Below are 21343 nucleotides of genomic sequence, written 5' to 3' on the forward strand. Positions count from 1 at the left end.
GGTCGCTGCTGTGTACCACCACTAACCAAACGCCTCATGAGCGCCTCCTTGTCTTCCCCAGGAAGTCCTCCTCCGGAACGTCACTGCCGACCTGGCTGGCGGCCCCAGGACCCATCTTGCTCCGGAAACATGTGCGGGCGCACAAATCGGACCCGTTGGTCGAGAGGGTTCACCTTCTCCACGCGAACCCGCAGTACGCCTACGTGGCGTACCCTGACGGCCGACAGGACACGGTCTCCCTGCGGGACCTGGCGCCCGCCGGCAACACACACACTCCCCCGACACCGATCATCCCCTCCCTACCACCGGCGCACCCCGCGACCGCCCCCTTCCCGGGAGGATCGGTCCTCCTCCCGTGCCCGCCCAGGAGTGAAACAGGAACGAACACCGAAACGCTCCCGGAGACGACAACGCCTGAACAAGCACCTGCACCACCACCGGGGCTGAGGCGATCGACGAGGAAGACCAGACCGCCCGCTCGACTCGTGGCATCGGCGTGACACCAAGAATGTTGTTGGATTGTAACAAAAAAAACAATTTTTTCTCTTACTAATATTGTAAATAGTTTCACAAACTTTGTACATAGCCCAATGTAGGGCTAAAACTGTAGTAACATGCCCAAAATTTTCCTCCCAGGACCAGCCTTGTAAACCCCTACCACCATGCGAACCACCATGCGAACCACCACCCCGCCGGGGTCCTTTTTAACAAGGGTGAATGTGGTGGTATGTATTCGGGGTCATGTGGGACTGTGAAGCCGTGATGCTATTGGCTGACAGATCCCGGGTCCTGGTTGGCTGTTGACTCCTGGCTCCGCCCTGAAGGCGGAGTATAAGAACCCGAGCTTCTCCCCGCCGCTTCATTCTGTTGCTGAACTGCTGGGGACAAGTCTCGCTTAATAAAGCCTCATCGACTTCATCACTACTCGTCTCTCTCGTAAGACTTTGTGCGCTACAGTCGGCACATGGCCATTCATCAGTTTGTCAGTTCTGCCACAGTCCTTCTGCTTTCGCAAACTCCTCCGCTGCTTCTGCCGTTCCAAAATAAAAGTCCCTGAGCTTGTAAGTCACCCTCAGCTTCGCAGGATATACAATGCCGCACCGCAACTTGCTAATGTATGGTGCCCTCTTCACCCGGTTGAAGGCAGCCCGCCTCCTTGCCAGCTCCACTGTAAAGTCCTGGTATACACGTATACCAGCTCCAGCCCACTGCACCACCCGCTTCTGCTTGGCCCAGCTCAGGACCTTCTCCTTCACACTGTACCTACGGAAGCACAGAGTCACTGCCCTTGGCGGCTCACTCGCCTTTGGTACAGGCCTCCACGACCGATGAGCCCGATCCAGTTCATATCGGGAGGGATCCTCCCCCTCCCCCAATAGTTTTGCCAACATTGCGGCAAAATACTCAGTCGGCTTCGGTCCTTCAACTCCTTCGGGCAGCCCCACAATCCTCAAATTCTGTCGCCTGGATCTGTTTTCCAGGTCTTCCATTTTTCCTCGCAGATCCTTGTTCGTATCCATCACCTTCCGCATCTCTTTCCCCATCGAGGCAAGTTGATCACCCTGCTGCAATACCGTCTCCTCCACTTCCTTCAGCGCCTCCCCTTGCTCTCGCACCTCCGCCACTGCGCACGCCACCTCCGTCCTCACCGGGGAAACCGCCTCCTCCACCAGCACACTCAAAGCCTCCCTCATCTCCTTCCTCATCGTCTCCATGCATTTCGCAATCTGCGCCAACTGCTTTTCAAATTCCGCAGCCATCACCTTAGTTATTTCTTCAGCCGTAAGCAGTGCGGCCTTCCCTGGTGCTCCAGCCTCCATTTTCCTTGGTGACCCCGCGGTGACCTTTCCACTCCCCGACGGACCTTCAGCTGGGTTTTTTCCGGCTGTTTAATTGCTCACCCTCGACATTTTTCTTTGTTCTTTTTTTCCTCCTGTGTCTTCACTGTGCCTCCTCCGTGCCTTCTCGCTGCTTCTGCCGCCTCCGTGGACCCTGGGACCTGGCTCAAAGCCCCGAAAATGCCATTGCCGAATGGGAGCCCTCCATTGTGCGGCTGCCTCCCGCCCGCCGTCACCGGAAGTTCCTTTGTTAATGCTTTAATATGACAAAAATCTCCCTACAAAGATATACTTTACTCTGTCCCTAAATAGATCAACTATTCTCCCGGAACCAGTGCAAAATGAGTCTTAGCTCCTGATTCTAATCCCTGAACTGGCTTTCACAGTCAAGAGGTTATTACCCTGGAGATTACTCCCCCTAGCCAAAGCTAGGTGAATCTCCAAGTCTCATTTAAATGCTCATACAAGTCTCTTCAATCTGAGCATGAACTCCCAACCACATTCTTGTGTGGTGAACAATAGAGACTTGCTGCCCCTATCTCTCTGCTATCATTCTCTCCTGGATTCTCAAATACTAACCCTGTCTGTGAGGCTCAGTGATAATTTTAGAGAAACCTGTAACCTGATTCTAATATGTCTTCCTGTGGACTCTCTCAAAACTCACACACTCACATGGGTGAGTATCCAAGTAAAAATGTTAAATAGCTATCTTTCAACCTCCCAACTGCATACTATCTTGAAACTAAATTGATAGTTTAAAGTATAACCATTTACAAATCCAGAGATTCCTAACATCTTTGGAGTCTAACAGTCTATCCGCCATCAGCACAAATGCTTTTGCCATTGTATACAGGCATGAACACCTTGCATCTTTTTCCCCATAGATCAATCTGGCACCTCCCTTTAATCTCTTAACAACCAAACAAACCAGGCTTGCTATCAGTTAGAAAAGGTTTCATGACCCCCCTTTACTCCTCTATTTTACTCCTAAATTAAAGACAGTCCCAAAATGTAATAATTGTATGAAATTTCACATTTGTAACAGCATCCTCTGCATGTCCTCTTCACAGCTTACATTCCACTTAGTTTTGCATTAAAAGTAAACTCAGATATATTCCTCTGTGGTCGCAATCTAACTAGATTGCAACAGAGTCCCATGACGTGCGCGTTTAGCCAGGTGTTTCCTGGCACTCAGCGCGTAAATACACCCTATCAGGACTTTATTGCAATTCAGGGCCTCAGTGAGTAATGCCCCACCCAGGCTGCACTTAGTCCTGTTTCCTGCACTAAGGTGCTCCATTTGAATGAGCATTTAAATGGCATCCAGATCTCTCGGCCCCCGCCCCCAATTCACCTATCAGGGATCCACAGGGCACACGGGCAGCCCTCTGGCCTCAGATAAATGCCAGCCTGGCACTGGCAGTGCCACCTGGGCACCTTGGCAGTGCCAGGCTGTCAGCCAAGTGGCACTCAGGGTGCCAGGCTGGCAGTGCCAAGGTGTCTAGGTGCCATCAGCAGTGTCAGGGTGCCACCCTGCCCAGAGGGCAATCATCTGGGGGCCTCTGAACTTCTGGGAGACTCCCAAGTGCCGTTCCACCTGGTCCCTGTTTGTGAGGACCAACACTGAATGGCGCTCACCTGAGGTCTCCAAGGTGAACGGGTTAGATTCCAATGCTTCGGGTAGATCAAGCAAGCAGCATTTTAGAGTGAGACTAGTTGGTTTGGAATACTTACCCCATTCAAGGAGTGTTATATTCCAGAAGTTTGATGTGTTAGCCTTTCCATTTTTAAATTGCTCAGAAACTTCCAGAATTACCACCGTGTGGTCAGCAACAGCCATTTTATTAACTCAGCCATTTCTCCAAAGTAGCCAGGGTGACAGATAAATATTCCTTCACATCTTCTTATCACGACTGACACCTTATCGAATTCCTTTTGGAAATCCAGGTATACGAAATTTACTGGTTCCCCTTTATCTACTGTATTATTTATACCCTCAAAAAACATTAATAAGTTTGTCATATACAATTATCCTTCATAAAATCATGTTTACTTTGATCATACTATGAATTTCAAAGTGCATTTCTTAATAGATTCCAGCCTTTTCTTGATGACTATGTCAGGCTGACTAGCCAGCAGATCCCCATTTTCTCTCTCCCTCATTTCTTGAGTATTGGTGTAGCATTTCCAATTCCTATTCTCCTCCTGCACCTAGTGGTGCTGTAAGGCAGACCTTCCTCTGTTTCCATAGCCAGTAATTCCAGGAACAGATCACTAGTCTGTCGCCAGGGGCTTGTAGCTTGAGGGGTGCCACTCCACATCAAGCATGGCTGACCAGGAGTCTGCCCTTCTCAACGCCAGCCATTGGCGTGTTTGGAAGGATTTGCAGGTTGGCACACTCAATCGGTTTGACCAAGTTATGAATGCACCTTCCTTGGCCATCAAGTCTTGAGGTGGGACTTACACCCAGAGCTTCTGGTTAAGAGGCAGGGGTATCACATCTGCTACACCCAATCTGCTAGGATTGTTCCAGAAGCTAAGGAATTTTGCAAAATGAAAGCCGATTATCCACCATCTCTGCAGCTATCTCTTTTAGAATCCTAGGATATAGGCCCTCAGGTTCTGAGATTTGTCAGATTTTAGTTCCTTAATTTTCTCCAGTACTTTTTGTCTGCTTATGTTCATTTCCTTGATTTTGTCTCTTTTTAGCACCTAGGTTACAGTGAGTATACAATGACTAGCCAAAGTGTCCCTACTCTCCAGGAGATGAAAAACACTCCTCAGTGTGTTGACATCCGATCATGACAACGTTGGCTGTGATGCTTCCACGGTTACATGTCGAGGCACACAGTTGAAGAATGGCTATTTAGTTGAGGGATTTGCAAGCACCCATAGAACCATTCCTTAGCTTGGAGGCCATGAGTGAGACAAGATTAGAATTTTTCCAATACACCCAAACAGCTGCTTTAAAATAATTGTATGATTTGAAGGCACACGAGTATACTACGTCACATTAATGTCATGAATGATATTAATGAATTGATATGGATGAAGATCTCTCTCCAGGTCCTAGCTAAGCTATTCAGAGGGGAGGTGAGTGGAGGTCAGTCACTTCTACACAGGAAGGGAGAGGAAACTGAAAACCCTGTCAACCTGACTGCTGTCATGACCCTTTTTGTGCCGACTTCAGAGCTGCAATAACAAATAATAAAACAATAATTTAGGAACAACTCATGCCTGTTTGATGGGGTGAAATAAACTAAAACAGAAAAGTAGAACTACTCAGCAGGTCAGGCAGCACCTATGGACAGAGAAACCGAGTAACTGCACAGAATTTAATGCCACCCTCAGGAGTGGGCTAGGAGGCGGGGGGGAGTGTAGAACCAAGAGAGAAGGTGGGGGTGTAATGCCTTTTTCCTTCCTGACCTGTCATTAAGTCAGATCGAGGGCAACCTTCCTAACAGAAGCTTATTGTGGCCTTTAAGTGGCCAATCAATGCCACGCAATAAAAGTTGTCTGACTCCCTGGTGGGCAGATGGAGGGCCCCTTTGGCAGCAAGGGCTACCTCTGCTGACAGATCTTACCCCCAACTCGCTGGGACCTGCCTGATTGATTGACCCTGGTGAGCGAGCCCTACAAGGGTATCTTAGTTCCGGGCCCCCTCCATCACCACTGGTCTGAGCCGGCAACAGTATTAACAGCAGCAACGTCTCCCAGAGGCATAGCTTTTTAAAGTAAATTTAGAGTACCCAATTATTTTTTTTTCCAATTAAGGAGCAATTTAGCATGGCCAATCCACCTAACCTGCACATCTTTTTAAGTTGTGGGGGTGAAACCCACGCAGACACGGGGAGAATGTGCAAACTCCACACAGATAGTGACCCAGGGCTGGGATTGCGAAGCCGGGTTCTCAGCGCTGCAGTCCAAGAGCTAACCACTGCACCACCGTGCTGTCTCCCTAGAGGCATAGCTGGGATTGAAGAGCTGCTAGCTCTCCGAAAGGTTGGCAGCCCTTGGGGTCAGGACCTTCACCCTTAAAGGCACCAAAGGCGTAATGAGCAACAATTAGCTGCCTGATTGCCAATCAATCATGTCAGGGCTTCAAAACATGGGGTTGTCTCTGGCGTTACCGCCATGGTCATTAACTTCAAACCAATCGTCCAGGTCGATGACCTTTCATCAGAACAATAAAATTTTGAAAGTGTAATAATAGAAATAGAAACCATCATGTGGGTGACGGACTTTCACTCAGTTTTCATACATTTGCTTTTGCACAGAGCTGTTTATTATTCTGGCATTCACATCCTTTGCCTTTTGTTACATGACATCTTGAAATGAAAATTGCTTATTGTCACAAGTAGGCTTCAAATGAAGTTACTGTGAAAAGCCCATAGTCGCCACATTCCGGCGCCTGTTTGGGGAGGCTGGTACAGGAATTGAACCGTGCTGCTGGCCTGCCTTGGTCTGCTTTCAAAGCCAGCGATTTAGCCCTGTGCTAAACAGCCCCTTTGACATTTAATCTCTGTCTCATTACTAAGTCCTGGATCTTTTGTTCTTCCTCCACCTCCTTTCTGCCAACAGCATAAAAACCCATCACAGTTCAATGTTCTGAAGAAGAGTGACATTCGACCAAAATTCCGATTCTCTCTCCACAGATGCTGCCAGACCTGCTGAGGATTTCTATATTTCAGATTTCTAGCAACAGCAGTATCTTGCATTTATTTCACTATATGTACGATTGATATTTCATATCCACGAACTTCAACGTGACAATTCACCTGTAATATTTGACTGAAAACGAATTGATAAGATTGGGAATTACAGGTCTTGGCTACTTCCTTTCGAACAGTGAACTCGCTTGCCTGTAAGACTGTGACCATTTCTGCACAGGTCAGATGTTTCGATTTGCATTTGCACATTGTTTGACTTTGACTGTGTAGCTTCCGGTTATGACACACAAGTTGGGCACATTAGCAGCCCCGGAACTAGCTCAGCTTGGCTAAATCCCTATGTGTCTGAATGATATTCACGAGCACAGTGATACCAGTCAGCTTGGGTGCATATAATAATAATAATCCTTATTGTCATAAGTAGACTTACATTAACACTGCAATGAAGTTACTGTGAAAATCTCCTAGTCGCGACACTCCGGCGCCTGTTTGGGTACACGGAGGGAGAATCCAGAATGTCCAGATTACCTATCAGCACGTCCATTGGGACTTGTGGGAGGAAACCGGAGCATCCAGAGGAAACCCACGCAGACACAGGGAGAATGTGCAGACTCCGCACAGGCAGTGACCCAAGCCGGGAATCAAACCTGGGACTCTGGTGCTGTGAAGCAACAGTGCTCTGTGCTACCATACTGCACTAGAGATTAGCCATCACTGCTCTGTATAATACAAGAGAGACTGTCATTCAGCATCTGTACCAGTTACTTGACATATAATCACTTTTGTCACTAGACAGCGGTAGTCAAAATTATAGCAGTGTGTCAGATTTTTATTGTTGTGCTGGAGCATTCTCATGGGATCCAGACTGAAGACTACTCACATTACAGCTCGCAGGAGACCAGTTCTGATGTCATTACTGGAGAGAGTGTCAGTATTACGAACAGAAATTCTCACAGCGAAGCATTAAATAAAATATTGATGTGCGATGCACCTGCTCCAGTTCCAAAAGACTCAGAGTTGCAGACTATAGAGTGATACTGGTGGGGATTTGTTTGCTACTCAATTGAACGTGTCCATTAGCTGGTAAAATGTTGGGCCGATTTAACCACCACGTTATACCTGCCGCGGATCTGGGTGCGCCGGTTAAATAGATGGAAAGGCCGAAATCGAGATTTACGCCAGGCGTAAATCAGTTTGCTATTTAACCAGCCCGCTCCTGATGGCGAGTTACCAATCTCTCCCAAATATGGTGAGCATATCATTAACTGTCATTTGCATTCATTTCCATCTCATTAGTGAGATTGAAGTCAAATACAGCAGAGCCCCCCCCCCCCCCCCCCCCCCCCTCCGGAATTAACTGGCTCTCCAGTGAGAAATCACATGGGAGTCGTTTAGTACTCCTTTTTAAAAATGTGAAGCTGGTACAATGGTTGCTGAGGGGAATTGAGGAGGTGAGTAGTCATTTCAGGCATACAGCTCAAGGGCATGGGAGATACTGCCCCAGTGCCCAGGGTGGTGGTTGGGCTTGGTTGGGGGCGGGGGGGGGGGGAGCTGAAGGTCAGGGGGGGCACCCCTGGACTGGCGGGAGGGGTGGGGTGTGGATTGCAGGTTGAGGAGCTTTTCATCTGAGATGGCCTACAAGCTATTTTTAAATGTTGTGGAGACCCATAACAAAGGCAACTGGAGCTGCTGCCTGTCTGTCCTACCAAACACTTCCAGGAGAATTAGATTGGGCCGTAAGGGAGAACCTGCAGAGCTACGGCTCCTGGACGGAGAATGGCACTGATACATGGAACAAGTAACACATTGATGGACAGATTATTTCTACCAGGAAGCTCTGGACATGATACCACATTCTCAAGCTTGTCCTCTATTTCTATTGAGGAACTTGCAAGGGTTGATACCGTGTGTTTAGTATTATTTGTGAAAATGGGCGGATATACCTTTGTATTGGTATACAATATGGAATGGTGACATTTCCTTGTTTAATGGTTAGTGCGATATGTGGAATGTTACGTAGTTGATATTCAAATCTTTGGTCGTGTTGACCATTTAATAAACAAAGTATTCTCAAGTGGCTTCTCATGGGTACACATGCCATATCTCAGACAGTGATTATTGTATCGCATTTCAAACAAACTTTGAGGCCCAAACAGTTTGACTGAACTTTAGAAGCATCAGCATCATAGAGCAGCAGCCAACAATCAAACTCTCATGTCGCTTTGCGCGAACCGGCGCATCAGGGTGTGCCCTTCATTAACAGAAAGGGATTCCGCCCACTGAATGTTCACCACCTCTGGATCATGCACATTTGCGCACACTACCCAGGGAACATTCATGACAGCTACATACTGGGGCACTCGGAGATCCCCGGCATTTTCAAGGACTACACCCGGATGATCTGTTGGCTCTTAAAGGATAAAGGGAGGTCCTGGCTGATGACACCAATGTGGAGGCCGGAGACCGAGGCAGAGATCCTATATAACGAGACCATGTTGCCGCCCATGCTGCCATTGAGCAGTACATTGGGCTGCTCAAAACGCGGTTCCGATGCCTAGGCTGCTCTGGTGGTGCACTGCAGTACACCCCCCAGGAGGGTCTCCTGCTTTGTGGTGGTCTGCTGTGCCCTATATAAACTGTCACAGCAGCAGGGCGACATGCCGAAGGAGGAGGGACATGCGGCCTGGTCTGAGGAAGAGACAAACCAGGAGGGGATGGAGGACAAGCCTAGGGAGGACTTGCAGGAGGAGCCAGAAGATGGAGGACAGGCAACAGCAAGGATCTGGTATGTCTGGAGGAACAGGGAGGCCCTCATTCTCACCCGATTCTCAAGGTTCTGTGCGTCAGCTCACCACGTCCCCGCCCCACCAATCCCTCCTTGTTGGGCCTGTGTCAGCACTGTCAGTGGGTCAATATACAAGGCAGGAGAGTGATGATAATTCACTCTGAGGTGCTCCTCAGGAAATGCCAAAGTCTGACTCCTGTCTTTCTGCTGACAGCACACTCACACCCATCCTTTGTATGGGCTCTACATCGGAGGCATTTGATCTTGGACCACTATGTCCGTTGGGGGGGTGGGGGGGGAGCTGCAGGCTGTAAAGAATAACATGACAGAGGCTGCACATGAATCAGGTGTTACATGTTTTAATAGTGAACACTGGACATTTCCATTTTCCCTAGCAACAGATAGTGTCCCACCCTGTGCCCAATCAGTGTTTCTCACTCTTCCTAATCTTATGTGATCTACTGCATCTAAGTGTGTCCCCAGGCTGCATGTCAGAGGCGGAGGCAGCCTGCTGCTTTCCGCACCCTGTGCCTTTGATGCCCTTGGCGGACGCCCTCTGGAGGGTCTAGAGCTAGAGGGCCACGGCCAACCTGCCAGTGTCATAAGCGAAGCCATGCCACCCTTTTCGGCCCTCTGCCCTTGAGATGCGCCAGTGTCAGAAGGGGATTCGGAAGTACTGGAGTCCCCCGCCGTCTCCTTGGTAGCAGGCCCAGGGTTGGCTCCAACGCCTCCTCCTTTCTGACAGAGCCCATAGGACCCTGGAGGTCTCCCTGGGACAAAGGGTGAACTCCAGTGGCCTCTGAGTCATCTGGATCTGCCAGTCCATGCGGCTTTCCATTGTCTGCATCATGGTGTCGACTCCCTCAGCGATGGTCCTCAGTGACTGGGCCATGCTCTGGAGTACTTCGGCAATGCCTACTTGCATCTGGGACATGTCCTTCAGTGACTAGGATATGATGTAGAGGTCATCGCGGACTGAGCAGTGCCTTGGGCACCAATTCAAGATACAGACATCGTGCTCCAGGATTTGCACTGCAGTTACCACCCAAGCAGTGTTGGCCTCGGTGCCACGTATTGTCAGCATCATCTCCAGTGCTGTGGTGCTTTGAGACTCCTCCAATCGGCTTTGCATTCACTAGAATATCCCCTCCTAAATGCCACGGCTGTGTCCTATCATCTGCATCAGCTCCGGTAAAACCTTGTCCAGAGGCATGGCATCTGAACTGGGACCCAGCTGTGTCCTGGGATAGAGCAGACCAACTTCTGTCTCCCTTGGATATTCCTGCCTCAACCTGATGTGCGGCAGCAACTGTGGTGCTCACCAGATTGTGCCCAGAAGCCTGTGCACTGATGTCACCCACGGAGATGTGTGTCTCTGCACTGGTGGAGGATGCAGGTGAGAGCTGTGACACTTGGATGGTGGTCTCCTCAGAGCTCTCCTCCGAGGTGTGTATCTTGGATGGTAGGGGTGAATGACTCCGGATGGCACGGCCCCATCAGTTGTAGATTCTGCGATAGAATGGACATGTGGTCAGCGAGAGGGATGGATCATTTTGTCTGACATGAACAACGCACTTGAGACAGGTCATCTGGGTGAAGGAGCAGTGGTTCCTCACCTCTGTGCACAGGCCAACCTCACTGTTGGTGACTGCTGTCCCCTCAAACAATCCCACAACCTCCAGGTCCCGTTCCTCATAGGAGGTGAGGACTCGAATCTCTGGTACACTGACCCCTGTCTTGGCTCTTTCCCACTTATTATGGGCCATGTTCCCCTGTGGGGACAGAGAGAGGGCATTGTGAGGCACATGCTTGATGGGCCGGGGGGTCGATAGCAGGTGGCATATGTGGGTTTCTCAGGCTTGAAAAGATCAAGTTCGCCCTGAGGGATTGATGCTAGGGTTCGCCCGGAGGTGGCAGCCGTTTACTGACTTCTTTGGGGAAAATTCAACTGTCAGCAGATATAAGAGAGGGGGGGGGGGTGTAAAGGGAAAGAGGGAGGCATGGGAGATGGTTGAGGTGGGAAATAGCTAGTGGGAAATGGGGATTGGTGAACTGTGTATGCAAGACATTTTGGCTGGGTTTCGTTGTTGGTTGGGTGGGTGTTATTTGTTTTGTTGTTTTTTCCTCTTGAAAATTGTTAAAATTATATATGCCTTAAAAAATATTTTCAAAAAGAACCTCACTGATATTACCTGCAAAAGTGTCTCAAAACCCCAAAGGATACTTGAAACACTGGTCTTTGGTGGTACATTTTTATGATGTGGAGATGCCGGCGTTGGATTGTGGTGGGAAGAGTAAGAAGTCTTACACCAGGTTAAAGTCCAACAGGTTTGTTTCGAATCACTAGCTTTCAGAGCGCTGCTCCTTCCTCAGGTGAAGTTGGATGGCAAAGTAGCCTCTTTCCCCAATGAGGGTGTTAGACGTTATACTGTTCAGTCTCTTTGATATCCCACCCTGTGGATTCTGCTGTCTACATCTCTCAAATCCCTTGCCTTGAAAAGTTATTATCATTAGTATAGCCACACTGATCTCTGGTAAACAATGTTTCTGATATGGCGATTCACCTGAGGAAGGAACAGCGCTGCAAAAGCTAGTGATTCGAAACAAACCTGTTGGACTTTAACCTGGTGTTGTAAGACTTCTTACTGTACATTTTTATGTGAGGAACAATGTACAACCCAGTGAGAACCAATCCAGATGTTGTGTAAACAAGTAATAAAGAATATTTATTAATGTAAAAGGAAAAAACACATGGCAAAAAAAACTGTTATCCATTATGACACTTAAAGTATGTGAATAACACACCATTTTAAAAGTTACCTTTTGATCCCAAAATATACCCACATTTCCTGAACTTACTGAGACACCCCTTCCCCAAGCAACATCCAATTTTAGTAACTCTATATAGTTCAAATCCAGTTAATAATTAACACACAATATGGCTCAGGTGACCAAGTGGAAAATGTCTCTTCCTGGTTCAGCAAAGGCACAAAACTGCATCTTTGAGAAGAGAATATTGGCAGTCTGCCATGGCACTGTTAGATGGGATAGGATTCCATCATAGATGGAACTGGCCTGTCTGACTGTTGGATGGAGAAGTAGCCTATTTCCCCAATGAGGGTGTTAGAAGTTATACTGTTCAGTCTCTTTGATATCCTACCCTGTGGATTCTGCTGTCTACATCTCTCAAATCCCTTGCCTTGAGAAGTTATTATCATTGGTATAGCCACACTGATCTCTGGTAAACAATGTTTCTGAAATGGCCATTCACACCTCAATGTCTCTAGATGCCTGCTTCCTGTTACTGGGCAAATCACATCTCATTAGTTCTCTAGCCATCTGTCAGTCTTGTATATGTCTGTTATTTTGTTTTCATCTCAGGTTCACTGTTAACCTCACTAACCTCCCAAATTCCTAACAATTATGAGTCGTGAGGATAGTGATAAGACCACGAGAACATAGAGGCTGGAGGAATGGGCAGACCGGTGAAGATGAAATTTAATGCATAGAAGTGTTAAATGAAACATTTTTGTGGAAAAAACAAGGAAAGGTATTGGACAGTAAAGCTTACAATCTTAAATGGCACAGTAAGAAGTCTTACAACACCAGGTTAAAGTCCAACAGGTTTGTTTCAAATCACTAGCTTTCAGAGTGCTGCTCCTTCCTCAGGTGAGGAAGGAAGAAGGAGCAGCGCTCCGAAAGCTAGTGATTTGAAACAAACCTGTTGGACTTTAACCTGGTGTTGTAAGACTTCTTACTGTGCTCACCCCAGTCCAACGCTGGCATCTCCACATCAATCCTAAATGGGTCACAGGAGCGGGAGGACCTGATGGTATGTGTGCACAAGTTGTTGAAGGCAGCAGAGCATATTTGAGAAAGTGGTTAATAAAGTATAATCAGATCCTGAGTTTGATAAATTGAGGCAGAGTATAAAAGGTTTTGGGGAACCTTTATAAAACACTGATTAATTTTCAACTTGAGAATCACATCCAGCTTTAAGCACCACACTTTATAGAGAAGAGCTATTGGAGATGGTGCATAACGATTTATGAGAATGGTACTGGGGATGAGACAATCCAATCACCTCAATTGATTGGTGAAGTTTGAGTTGCTCTCTGTCGAGAAGTAGAGATTGGGAAGAGCTTTGACAGAGATATTCAGATAGAGATTTGACTGGTGCAAAAAGATTGTAAGAAATTGCCGAGTGTGGTGAACTCAACCCAACGCATCACACAAGCTTGCCACCCTCACTCTGATTCTGTATACACCTCCTGCTGCCTTAGGAAGGCAGACTGCATTATCAGAGACCCCCTCCCACCCAGGCATTGCCTTCTTCCGACCCTTCCAACTGGCAGAAGGTACAGAAGTCTGAAGACTCGCACACCCAGGCATAGGAATAGCTTCTTCCCCACAGCTACAAGACTCAACGACTCCCGCTCGGACTGATCTGTTCCCTGTAAGAACATTATTCACGATGACTTATGCTGCTGTTGCTCATGTATATGTTTTGTTTGGCCTCTTGTTCCGCACTGTAACCAATTACGGTTTGTCGATGTACCATTTGTCAATGTACTCTTGATTATTCTTCTATCTATGTATGTACTGTGTATGTTCCCTTGGCTGCAGAAAAATACTTTTCACTGTACTTCGTTACATGTGACAATAAAATCAAAATCAAATCAAAATGATAAGGGGAGAGTAGGTTGGAAGTAACTGTTCCCGTTGGCAGAAGGGTTGAGAACCACGGGATACAGATTCAGGGTCATTGACAAAAGGACCACCAGCCGTCACAATCCAGCTGGTCAATGCTCCAGAGCTGGGATTTTGCGTCCATTTCGCCAATACATTTGACAAGTTTACGCGGCTTAATGTCAGCAATTTAAGTTGCCGCCATTAAAAAGGGTTGAAATCATCTGACATCCGCAGGGAATCCCTGGTTCAATAATCCACGATTCTAAATATTTGAGTCACATTTTCTGACGCCACAAACGCTGGCAGCGCATTAACGATGGAAAAGTGGCGGAGAAAGGTAACGCAGTGACATTATTCAGCAGCGGGGGGGGGTTTGAGTAATGTGTGAGCGGCGACCTCTGCCTCAAGCGTTCCTGTGCGGTAGCTGAGCGCTGCAGCCCATTTGGATGAGCGGCGCTCTCTGCACTTGTCTGCGTTTCCCTCTCCGAGGGGGGCAGCTCTGTCAATGCTGGCCGTGTGGGGAGTTAACGGCTGCGCAGTCTTGCCTCCGCGTCGCGCCGCTGTCATTGGACGCAGTGTACAAAGGTTATTTTTTGAGCGTCCCTCTTCCGTTAAAGCGCCATTCGAGCGGCGTCTGGAAAAGGAGGGTAAACAGCACCCGGGGTGAAACTGTGTCACCAGCCCGTCAGAGCAAACTCATCATGTCGGCCGCAAACGGTAAGGCCATTTTACCAATTCTCCCCCCTAATTGTCCTCCCCCAAATTAGTGCTGCTTTTGCTGAGCGTACTGTCTATATTTGCCGTGTGGCTGTACAATCCAACCCAACCCGAGAGGAGCCCGGAAACGGTTAAAGGGCGTTTTCTCATCAGCTCTGACGCAAACGCTCAGCGCTGGCGGTAGTCCCGACGTCCCGCCCACTCGCGCGACACTGATTGGCGCTCCCAGTGCCGCGCGTTCCATTTCCGAACGTTGGTACCGTTCGAACGCTCGGGACTGGTTGGGTTCCAAGTCGATCATTGTGACGTCACGGGCGCTGGTGGATTTCACGCAGATGGAAACAATGGGAAATGTAACAATGTCGCTGGCGCGCTGCTCCGCTCACCATTTATTCCGCGCCGGACCGGCGTTTGGACAGCTCTCACGTATTGCGCCCCTCATTTCGTCAATGCGGGATTCCTCTTCGGTGCTTTGATATCTCCCCCCCCCCCCCTTTCTTACCTCGTTTCGAGACAACATTTAGGCTGATATTGTGTATGTATGGTTAAGTAGGTGCGTTTTTTAAACATGTTCATTACTCGGAACGGGGCGATGCTGTACGCCTTGTTTTGTTGTTTCAAGCACTCTGGGCGTTCCAATGCTTGCCAACCCCGTGGCGTTCGCAGCACAGCCACACGATGCGCAATCTTCATTGGCTTAACATGCAAAGCAATGTGTGGCGTCGTTGCTTCAACGGAAGATAGATGCGCAATCCAGGTTGCATCAACTGGAAAGGAACCCAACGTTCCTGCAAGATCGGCCGCTCGAAGCAGATTTAAAAAAAAAAATTAAGTCGGCTTTCTTTAGAAACGATTCTTTAATTTTCTAAATGGGTATAATTAGATTTTCTTTTTTCCAAATGTGAAGATAAATGCAGAATAGTTACTTCGTTCATGATATTGGACCTTTTATTTGCTATTGCGGGTAGAATTAAAAACTGAGCTAAACTGTTTTAACTGGTAAATTCAAAATGTGGGTGTCGCTCCACAGAGAAACCTGCCGGTTGACTACAAACACTTTGGCGTGAAAAGTGCTCTGTAAATCCATATTCTTTGCTCTCTTTCTCTATTCAACTATCGACCACACTACAACTTTCAACATCACTGTTAATAGCACCTCTGTGAAACGCCTCACGATATCATTCCGACATTACAGATGTCCTGTAAATGCTTGTCGGCTGTAATTTGCGGTGTTGGGTCACTGAACAACTATGGTGGTGGGGGGTGGTATTGGGAGCCATGTTACAAGCAGGGTAGTAATTCTTGACTCATGATGCTGTTTCCCAGGTATGCACTGTTTCCGTGACAATAATACTCTTATTGAGTGCAGGCTTTTTCAGTATCAGTGTTTCCATATGTCAGTAAAACCTGTGGATACGGATTGTTGCAGGTCCAGCCAGTTGAACAGAATTCGCTGGGATTCCAGAATTCCGAGGTGGCACCCCAGTGACCAGACTGTCTTCATCAATGACAGAATGTATGTCAATGAAAACTTAAACTTTAAGCCTAACAATGACCATGAAACCAATGTCAATTTGACTTAAAAGCCCATTTGGTTCACTAATGTCATTTATGGAAGGAAATCTGCCATCCTTACCCAGTCTGGCCTACGTGTGACTCCAGACCCACAGCACTGCCCTTCGAAATGGCCTTGCAAAGCAAAAGCAATTTGGGATGGACAACAAATGCTGGCCCAGCCAGCGACACATCCCATGAACAAATGAATTATGAAGGACATGGGGTAGGTGGAAAGAAACGTTTCCTCTTGGTAATAACCAGGGGCATAGATTTAAGGTCATGGACAGCAGATTAAGAGAGGATTTGAGGAAAAACCTTTCACCCAGAGGGTGGTGGGAATCTGGATCTCACTGCCTGAAAAAATGGTCGAGGCAGGAACCCTCACAACATTTAAGAGGCATTTAGATGCACACTTGAAATGCTATAGCATGCAAAGATACGGACCAAGTGTTTGAAAATGGGATTAGAATATATAAGTGCTTTATGGCTGGTGCAGACATGATGGACCCAAGGGCCTGTTTCTGTGCTCAATGAATCTAATACGCCCTCCAATGCTCACCACTCCATCATGCACTTGAATATTTGTATCTCTGGGAGCTGGCATATCTTTTAAGGCCTTTACATTCATCAGCAAGGTCTACCACGATCTCCAATGAATCCTGTCTGCATACACCAGGAGGTTAACAACAGCAATGATGATCAGTATTAACAATTAGGGCGTTGGATTCATAGAATCATACAATTTACAGTACTGAAGAAGGCCATTCGGCCTATTGAGTCTGCACCGGCTCTTGGAAAGAGCACCCGACTTAAGCCCATACCTCCACCCTATCCCTGTAACCCCACCTAACCTAAGGGCAATTTAGCATAGCCAATCCACCTACACATCTTTGGACTGTGGGAGGAGCACCCGGTGGAAACGCACGCCGACATGGGAAGAATGTGCAGACTGCGCACAGACAGTGACCCAAGCCGGGAATCGAACCTGGGACCCTGGAGCTGTGAAGCAGCAATGCTAACCACTGCGCCACCGTGCTGCCCTTAAAAAAAAAAATATATATATATATATATATATATATATTCCTTCTGTTACACCCACGAGGCTCACCTCAACACATGCCTGGTCTGTCTGATGCCCTGATAATCTGCTCTTGGCTCAGAACCACTTTTCTGTCTTGGCCTTTTATGCTATAATTGTAACTGATTGGCAAACCCAGCACAACAGTGGACAGACTGACTTCATGCCAGGTATAGGATGAGGAAGTAATTCTCTTCCCCATCTTCTCTATTCCACTGCCTGCACCGGCCCATTTCTTCCCTAAATTCTATCACAAACATTATCAATTTCCATGTCTGTAACATTGCCTGACTTTGCCCCTTTCTCTAATTTTTTTTTTTGTCACTGAAACACTCATTCAACCTTTGGCCACCTCAAGACTAGACTATTGCAAAGCACTGCTGGCTGGTCTCCCATGTTCTGCACTCCATAAACTTAATGTCATCCAAAATAGGACGGCATGGTAGCGCAGTGGTTAGCACGTTCTCCCCGTGTCTGCGTGGGTTTCCTCCGGGTGCTCCAGTTTCCTCACACAAGTCCCGACAGACATGCTTGTTAGATTAATTGGACATTCTGAATTCTCCCTCCGTGCACCGATCAGGCGCCGGAGTGTGGCGACTAGGGGATTTTCACAGTAACTTCATTGTAGTGTTAATGTAAGCCTGCTTGTGACAATAATAAAGATTATTATAACTCTGCTGTCCATTCATTGACTCACAGCAAGTCCCATTCCTCCCATCACCTACCGGTGACCTACACTGGTCAAGCAATGCTATGATTTGAGAATACTCATCCTTGTTTTCAAATCTGTCGACAGTCTCCTTATCTCTGAAACCTTTTCCAGCCTTTACAACCCTCCAAGGTGTCTCTGTTCCAATTCTGGCCCCTGGTGTACCCCCCTCCCCCTCCCCCGAATTTATTTTGTCTCCAATTGGTGACTGTGCCTCCAGCTGCCTTGGCCCTAAGCTTTGGATTTCTCTGTTTCTCTACCTCCTTTGGAAAGCTACCAACCTTTTGGCCCTGTGTTATACTTTGCTTTCAAATGCTCCTGTGAAGCGATCTGGAGTGTTTAATAATGTCTTTAAAAAAAATTATTTTGTGCGATGTCGGCATTGCTGGCAAGGCCAGCATAGGAACATAAGAATTAGGAGCAGATATCGGCAATTCAGCCCTTCGAGCCTGCTCCACCATTCAATCAGATCATGGGTGTTCTCTTCCTGGTCTCAAACCCACCTCCCCACTTGTTGCCCATATCCCTGTAACCATTTTTTCAAATCAAAACTATCTACTTCTTGAAACCATTTTATGACTCTGATTCCACTGCACTATGCGGCAGCATTTGTTGCTCATCCCTAATTGCCCTTGAACTGAGCAGCTTGCTGGACCATTTCAGAGGACAAGAGTCAACTGCATTGCTGTGGATCTGGAGTCACGTGTTGACCAGACCAGGTAAGGATGGCAGTGAACCAGATGGGGATTTCTAAAATGACAATCGACGATAGTTTCATTGTCACCATTGCTTTCAATTCCAGATTTTATTAATTGAATTTAAATTCCACAAGCTGCCATGGTGGAATTTGAACCACTGTGCCCAGAGCATCAGCTTGGGCCTCTGGATTGCTAGTTGTTGTTGAGATAATTCCGCGCTCTGCTTTGCAGAAAGTTCCTCCTTCAGTATGACCACACCCCAAGTATCCTGCTTCTAGCATCCCGAACACCACTTCTGCACTGCTGCCAAACTATGCAATCCACCATCAGAACATGGGTGGCACGGTAGCACAGTGCTTAGCATTGTTATTTAACAGCGCCAGGGACCTGGGTTTGATTTGCGGCTTTGGTCATTGTCTGTGCGGAGTCTACACGTTCTCCCTGTGTCTGTGTGGATTTCCTCCGGGTGCTCCGGTTTACTCCCACTGTCCAAAGATGTGCAGGTTAGGTGGATTGGTCATGATACATTGCCTTTATTGTCCAAAAAGGTTAGGTGGGGTTACAGAGATAGGGTGGAGGTTTGGGCTTGGGTAGGATGCTCTTTCCAAGGGCTGGTGCAGACTCAATGGGCTGAATGGCCCCCTTCGGCAATCTAAATTCTATAAACAACCAAATCCCAGACCCTCAACTGCTAGGCTTTCAAACTTCACATTCCCAGCATTTCCCACCAAGTACTGAAACACCCGGGACTGGATTCTCCGTTCCTGAGGCTAAGTGCCGACGCCAGTGGAGGATCTGTGGTGTTTCACAATGGAAAAATCAGCTCGAAACCCATACCGATTCCACTATCCATGAGAGGCTAGCACAGGTGCCGCGTGGAACACCTGCGGAACGCACGGTAAACAGTTGGAGAATCGCTGGGTCCATGTTGCACATGCGCAGGGCTGACCAGCTGCAGCTGTGCGTGTGCTTACACCCCCCATACACGCACCGATCGCACCGGAAAAAGATGGAGCCAGCTGTACTGGACCGCTTATCCCATCCCACCCCGACCCCACAGCCCTGGCAGAAGCCCCCTGGCCAGTGGCACAGAACTCGGCCGAGTGTGGTGGTGCTGGTCACTGTCCACATGCCCTCTCTCCGCAGCTGCCATGCCAGGCTCACGACCGCTGAGACCAAACGTGGCCTGTGATGTCGGGAACTCGGCCCATCGGAGGCGGAGCATCGCGAGTGGACCCGCTAATGACATTCCAATGGGGTTGCGGCTGTGCATCTTGATGATGCCGATTTGGAGAGGCGGAACACCGCAACCCGGTGTCAAACCGACACCTGCCGTGATTTCGGTGTTGGGAGCCATTCTCCACGTGGGAGAATCCCACTCCGTAGATCTATGCACCCAGTGCTACCAAACCCACTATCCATTCCCCAGGTATAAAGGAGGGACTTGCACTTGTATAGTGCCTGTCACATTTGTTTTTGACTAGTTAGGTACTGTTGTTTTGTATTTGGATGTAGCAGCCAATTTGTCCTCTGCAAAATTCCATTGACAAAAAAAATTGCAAGGAAATACATTGCAGGGAAATGATGCTAAGGTAGAAGATCAGCTATGATCTAGCTGAATGGTGGAACAGGTTTGTGGGGCTGAATTGCCTACTCCTACCTCTTCTGACCTCATTTTGTCACTGTAGATCTATAGCCCTGAGTACATTTATATAAATTTGTACTGTTTAAAACTGTAAATTCTCCAGCACACTGAATACTTCATCATTTGTACAATTTCTTTCCTGAATTATGTATTTTTACAGAAATATATGTGCCACTGTTGCAATTTATTGATTAAAATTTCATCTTCAGAAAATAGCAATGAACTGCAATGTTCAAATTTCCAAATAACAATCTAATTTCTGATGTGAAATCACAACAAATAAGTTTTGAAAATCTTTATTTTGTTTTCCAATTGAGCGGTAATTTAGCTTGGCCAATCCACCTAACCTGCTCATCTTTGGGTTGTGGGGGTGAAACCCACACAGACATGGGGAGAATGTGCAAACTCCACATGGACAGTGACACGGGAACGGGATCGAACCCGGGTCCTCAGCGCAGTATGCAGCAGTGCTAACCGCTGTGCCGCCCCAAAAATCTTTTTTTAACAATCTTTCTTAGTTGAGAAATGTACTACTAAGTTTCTTGACATAACCTATATTGTCACAAGTAGGCTTACATTAACACTGCAATGAAGTTACTGTGAAAAGTCCCGAGTCGCCACTATCCGGCACCTGTTCGGGTACACAGAGGGAGAATTCAGAATGTCCAAATTACCTAACAGCACATCTTTTGGGACTTGTGGGAGGAAACTGGAGCACCCGGAGGAAACCCACGCAGACACGGGGAGAACGTGCAGACTCCGCACAGATAGTGACCCAAGCCGAGAATCGAACCTGGGACCCTGGCGCTGTGAAGCAACAGTGCTAACCACTCTGCTACCGTGCCGCCCATAAGACAAATAATATTTGCAACAAAACAATTTAAATGAAAGTAAGTAATGCATCTCAGCCGTGGCATGTACCTTTCTGAGAATTAATGTTCTTCTCAGATTTAA

At 47.6% G+C, this 21343-nt stretch overlaps 1 protein-coding gene across 3 annotated transcripts in view; it reads left to right on the forward strand.

Moving 5' to 3' along the window:
* Window positions 1–14458: 14458 nt before the first annotated feature.
* The window catches only part of LOC140428098 (uncharacterized), a 135484-nt gene continuing 128599 nt past the window's right edge, over window positions 14459–21343 (forward strand). The window contains exon 1 of one of the 3 annotated variants that reach the window (XM_072514146.1): window positions 14459–14702. Coding sequence is in view for 2 of the 3 variants with exons in the window: in XM_072514147.1 (XP_072370248.1) it covers window positions 14687–14702 (16 nt within the window). In the remaining variant the exon portion in view is untranslated. Of the gene's footprint in view, window positions 14703–16148; window positions 16219–21343 lie in introns of those variants that run through there. The other 2 variants (XM_072514147.1, XM_072514148.1) reach the window with 2 other exon arrangements.

The sequence above is a fragment of the Scyliorhinus torazame genome, chromosome 8 (genome assembly GCF_047496885.1).
Source record: "Scyliorhinus torazame isolate Kashiwa2021f chromosome 8, sScyTor2.1, whole genome shotgun sequence".
Taxonomy (NCBI): domain Eukaryota; kingdom Metazoa; phylum Chordata; class Chondrichthyes; order Carcharhiniformes; family Scyliorhinidae; genus Scyliorhinus; species Scyliorhinus torazame.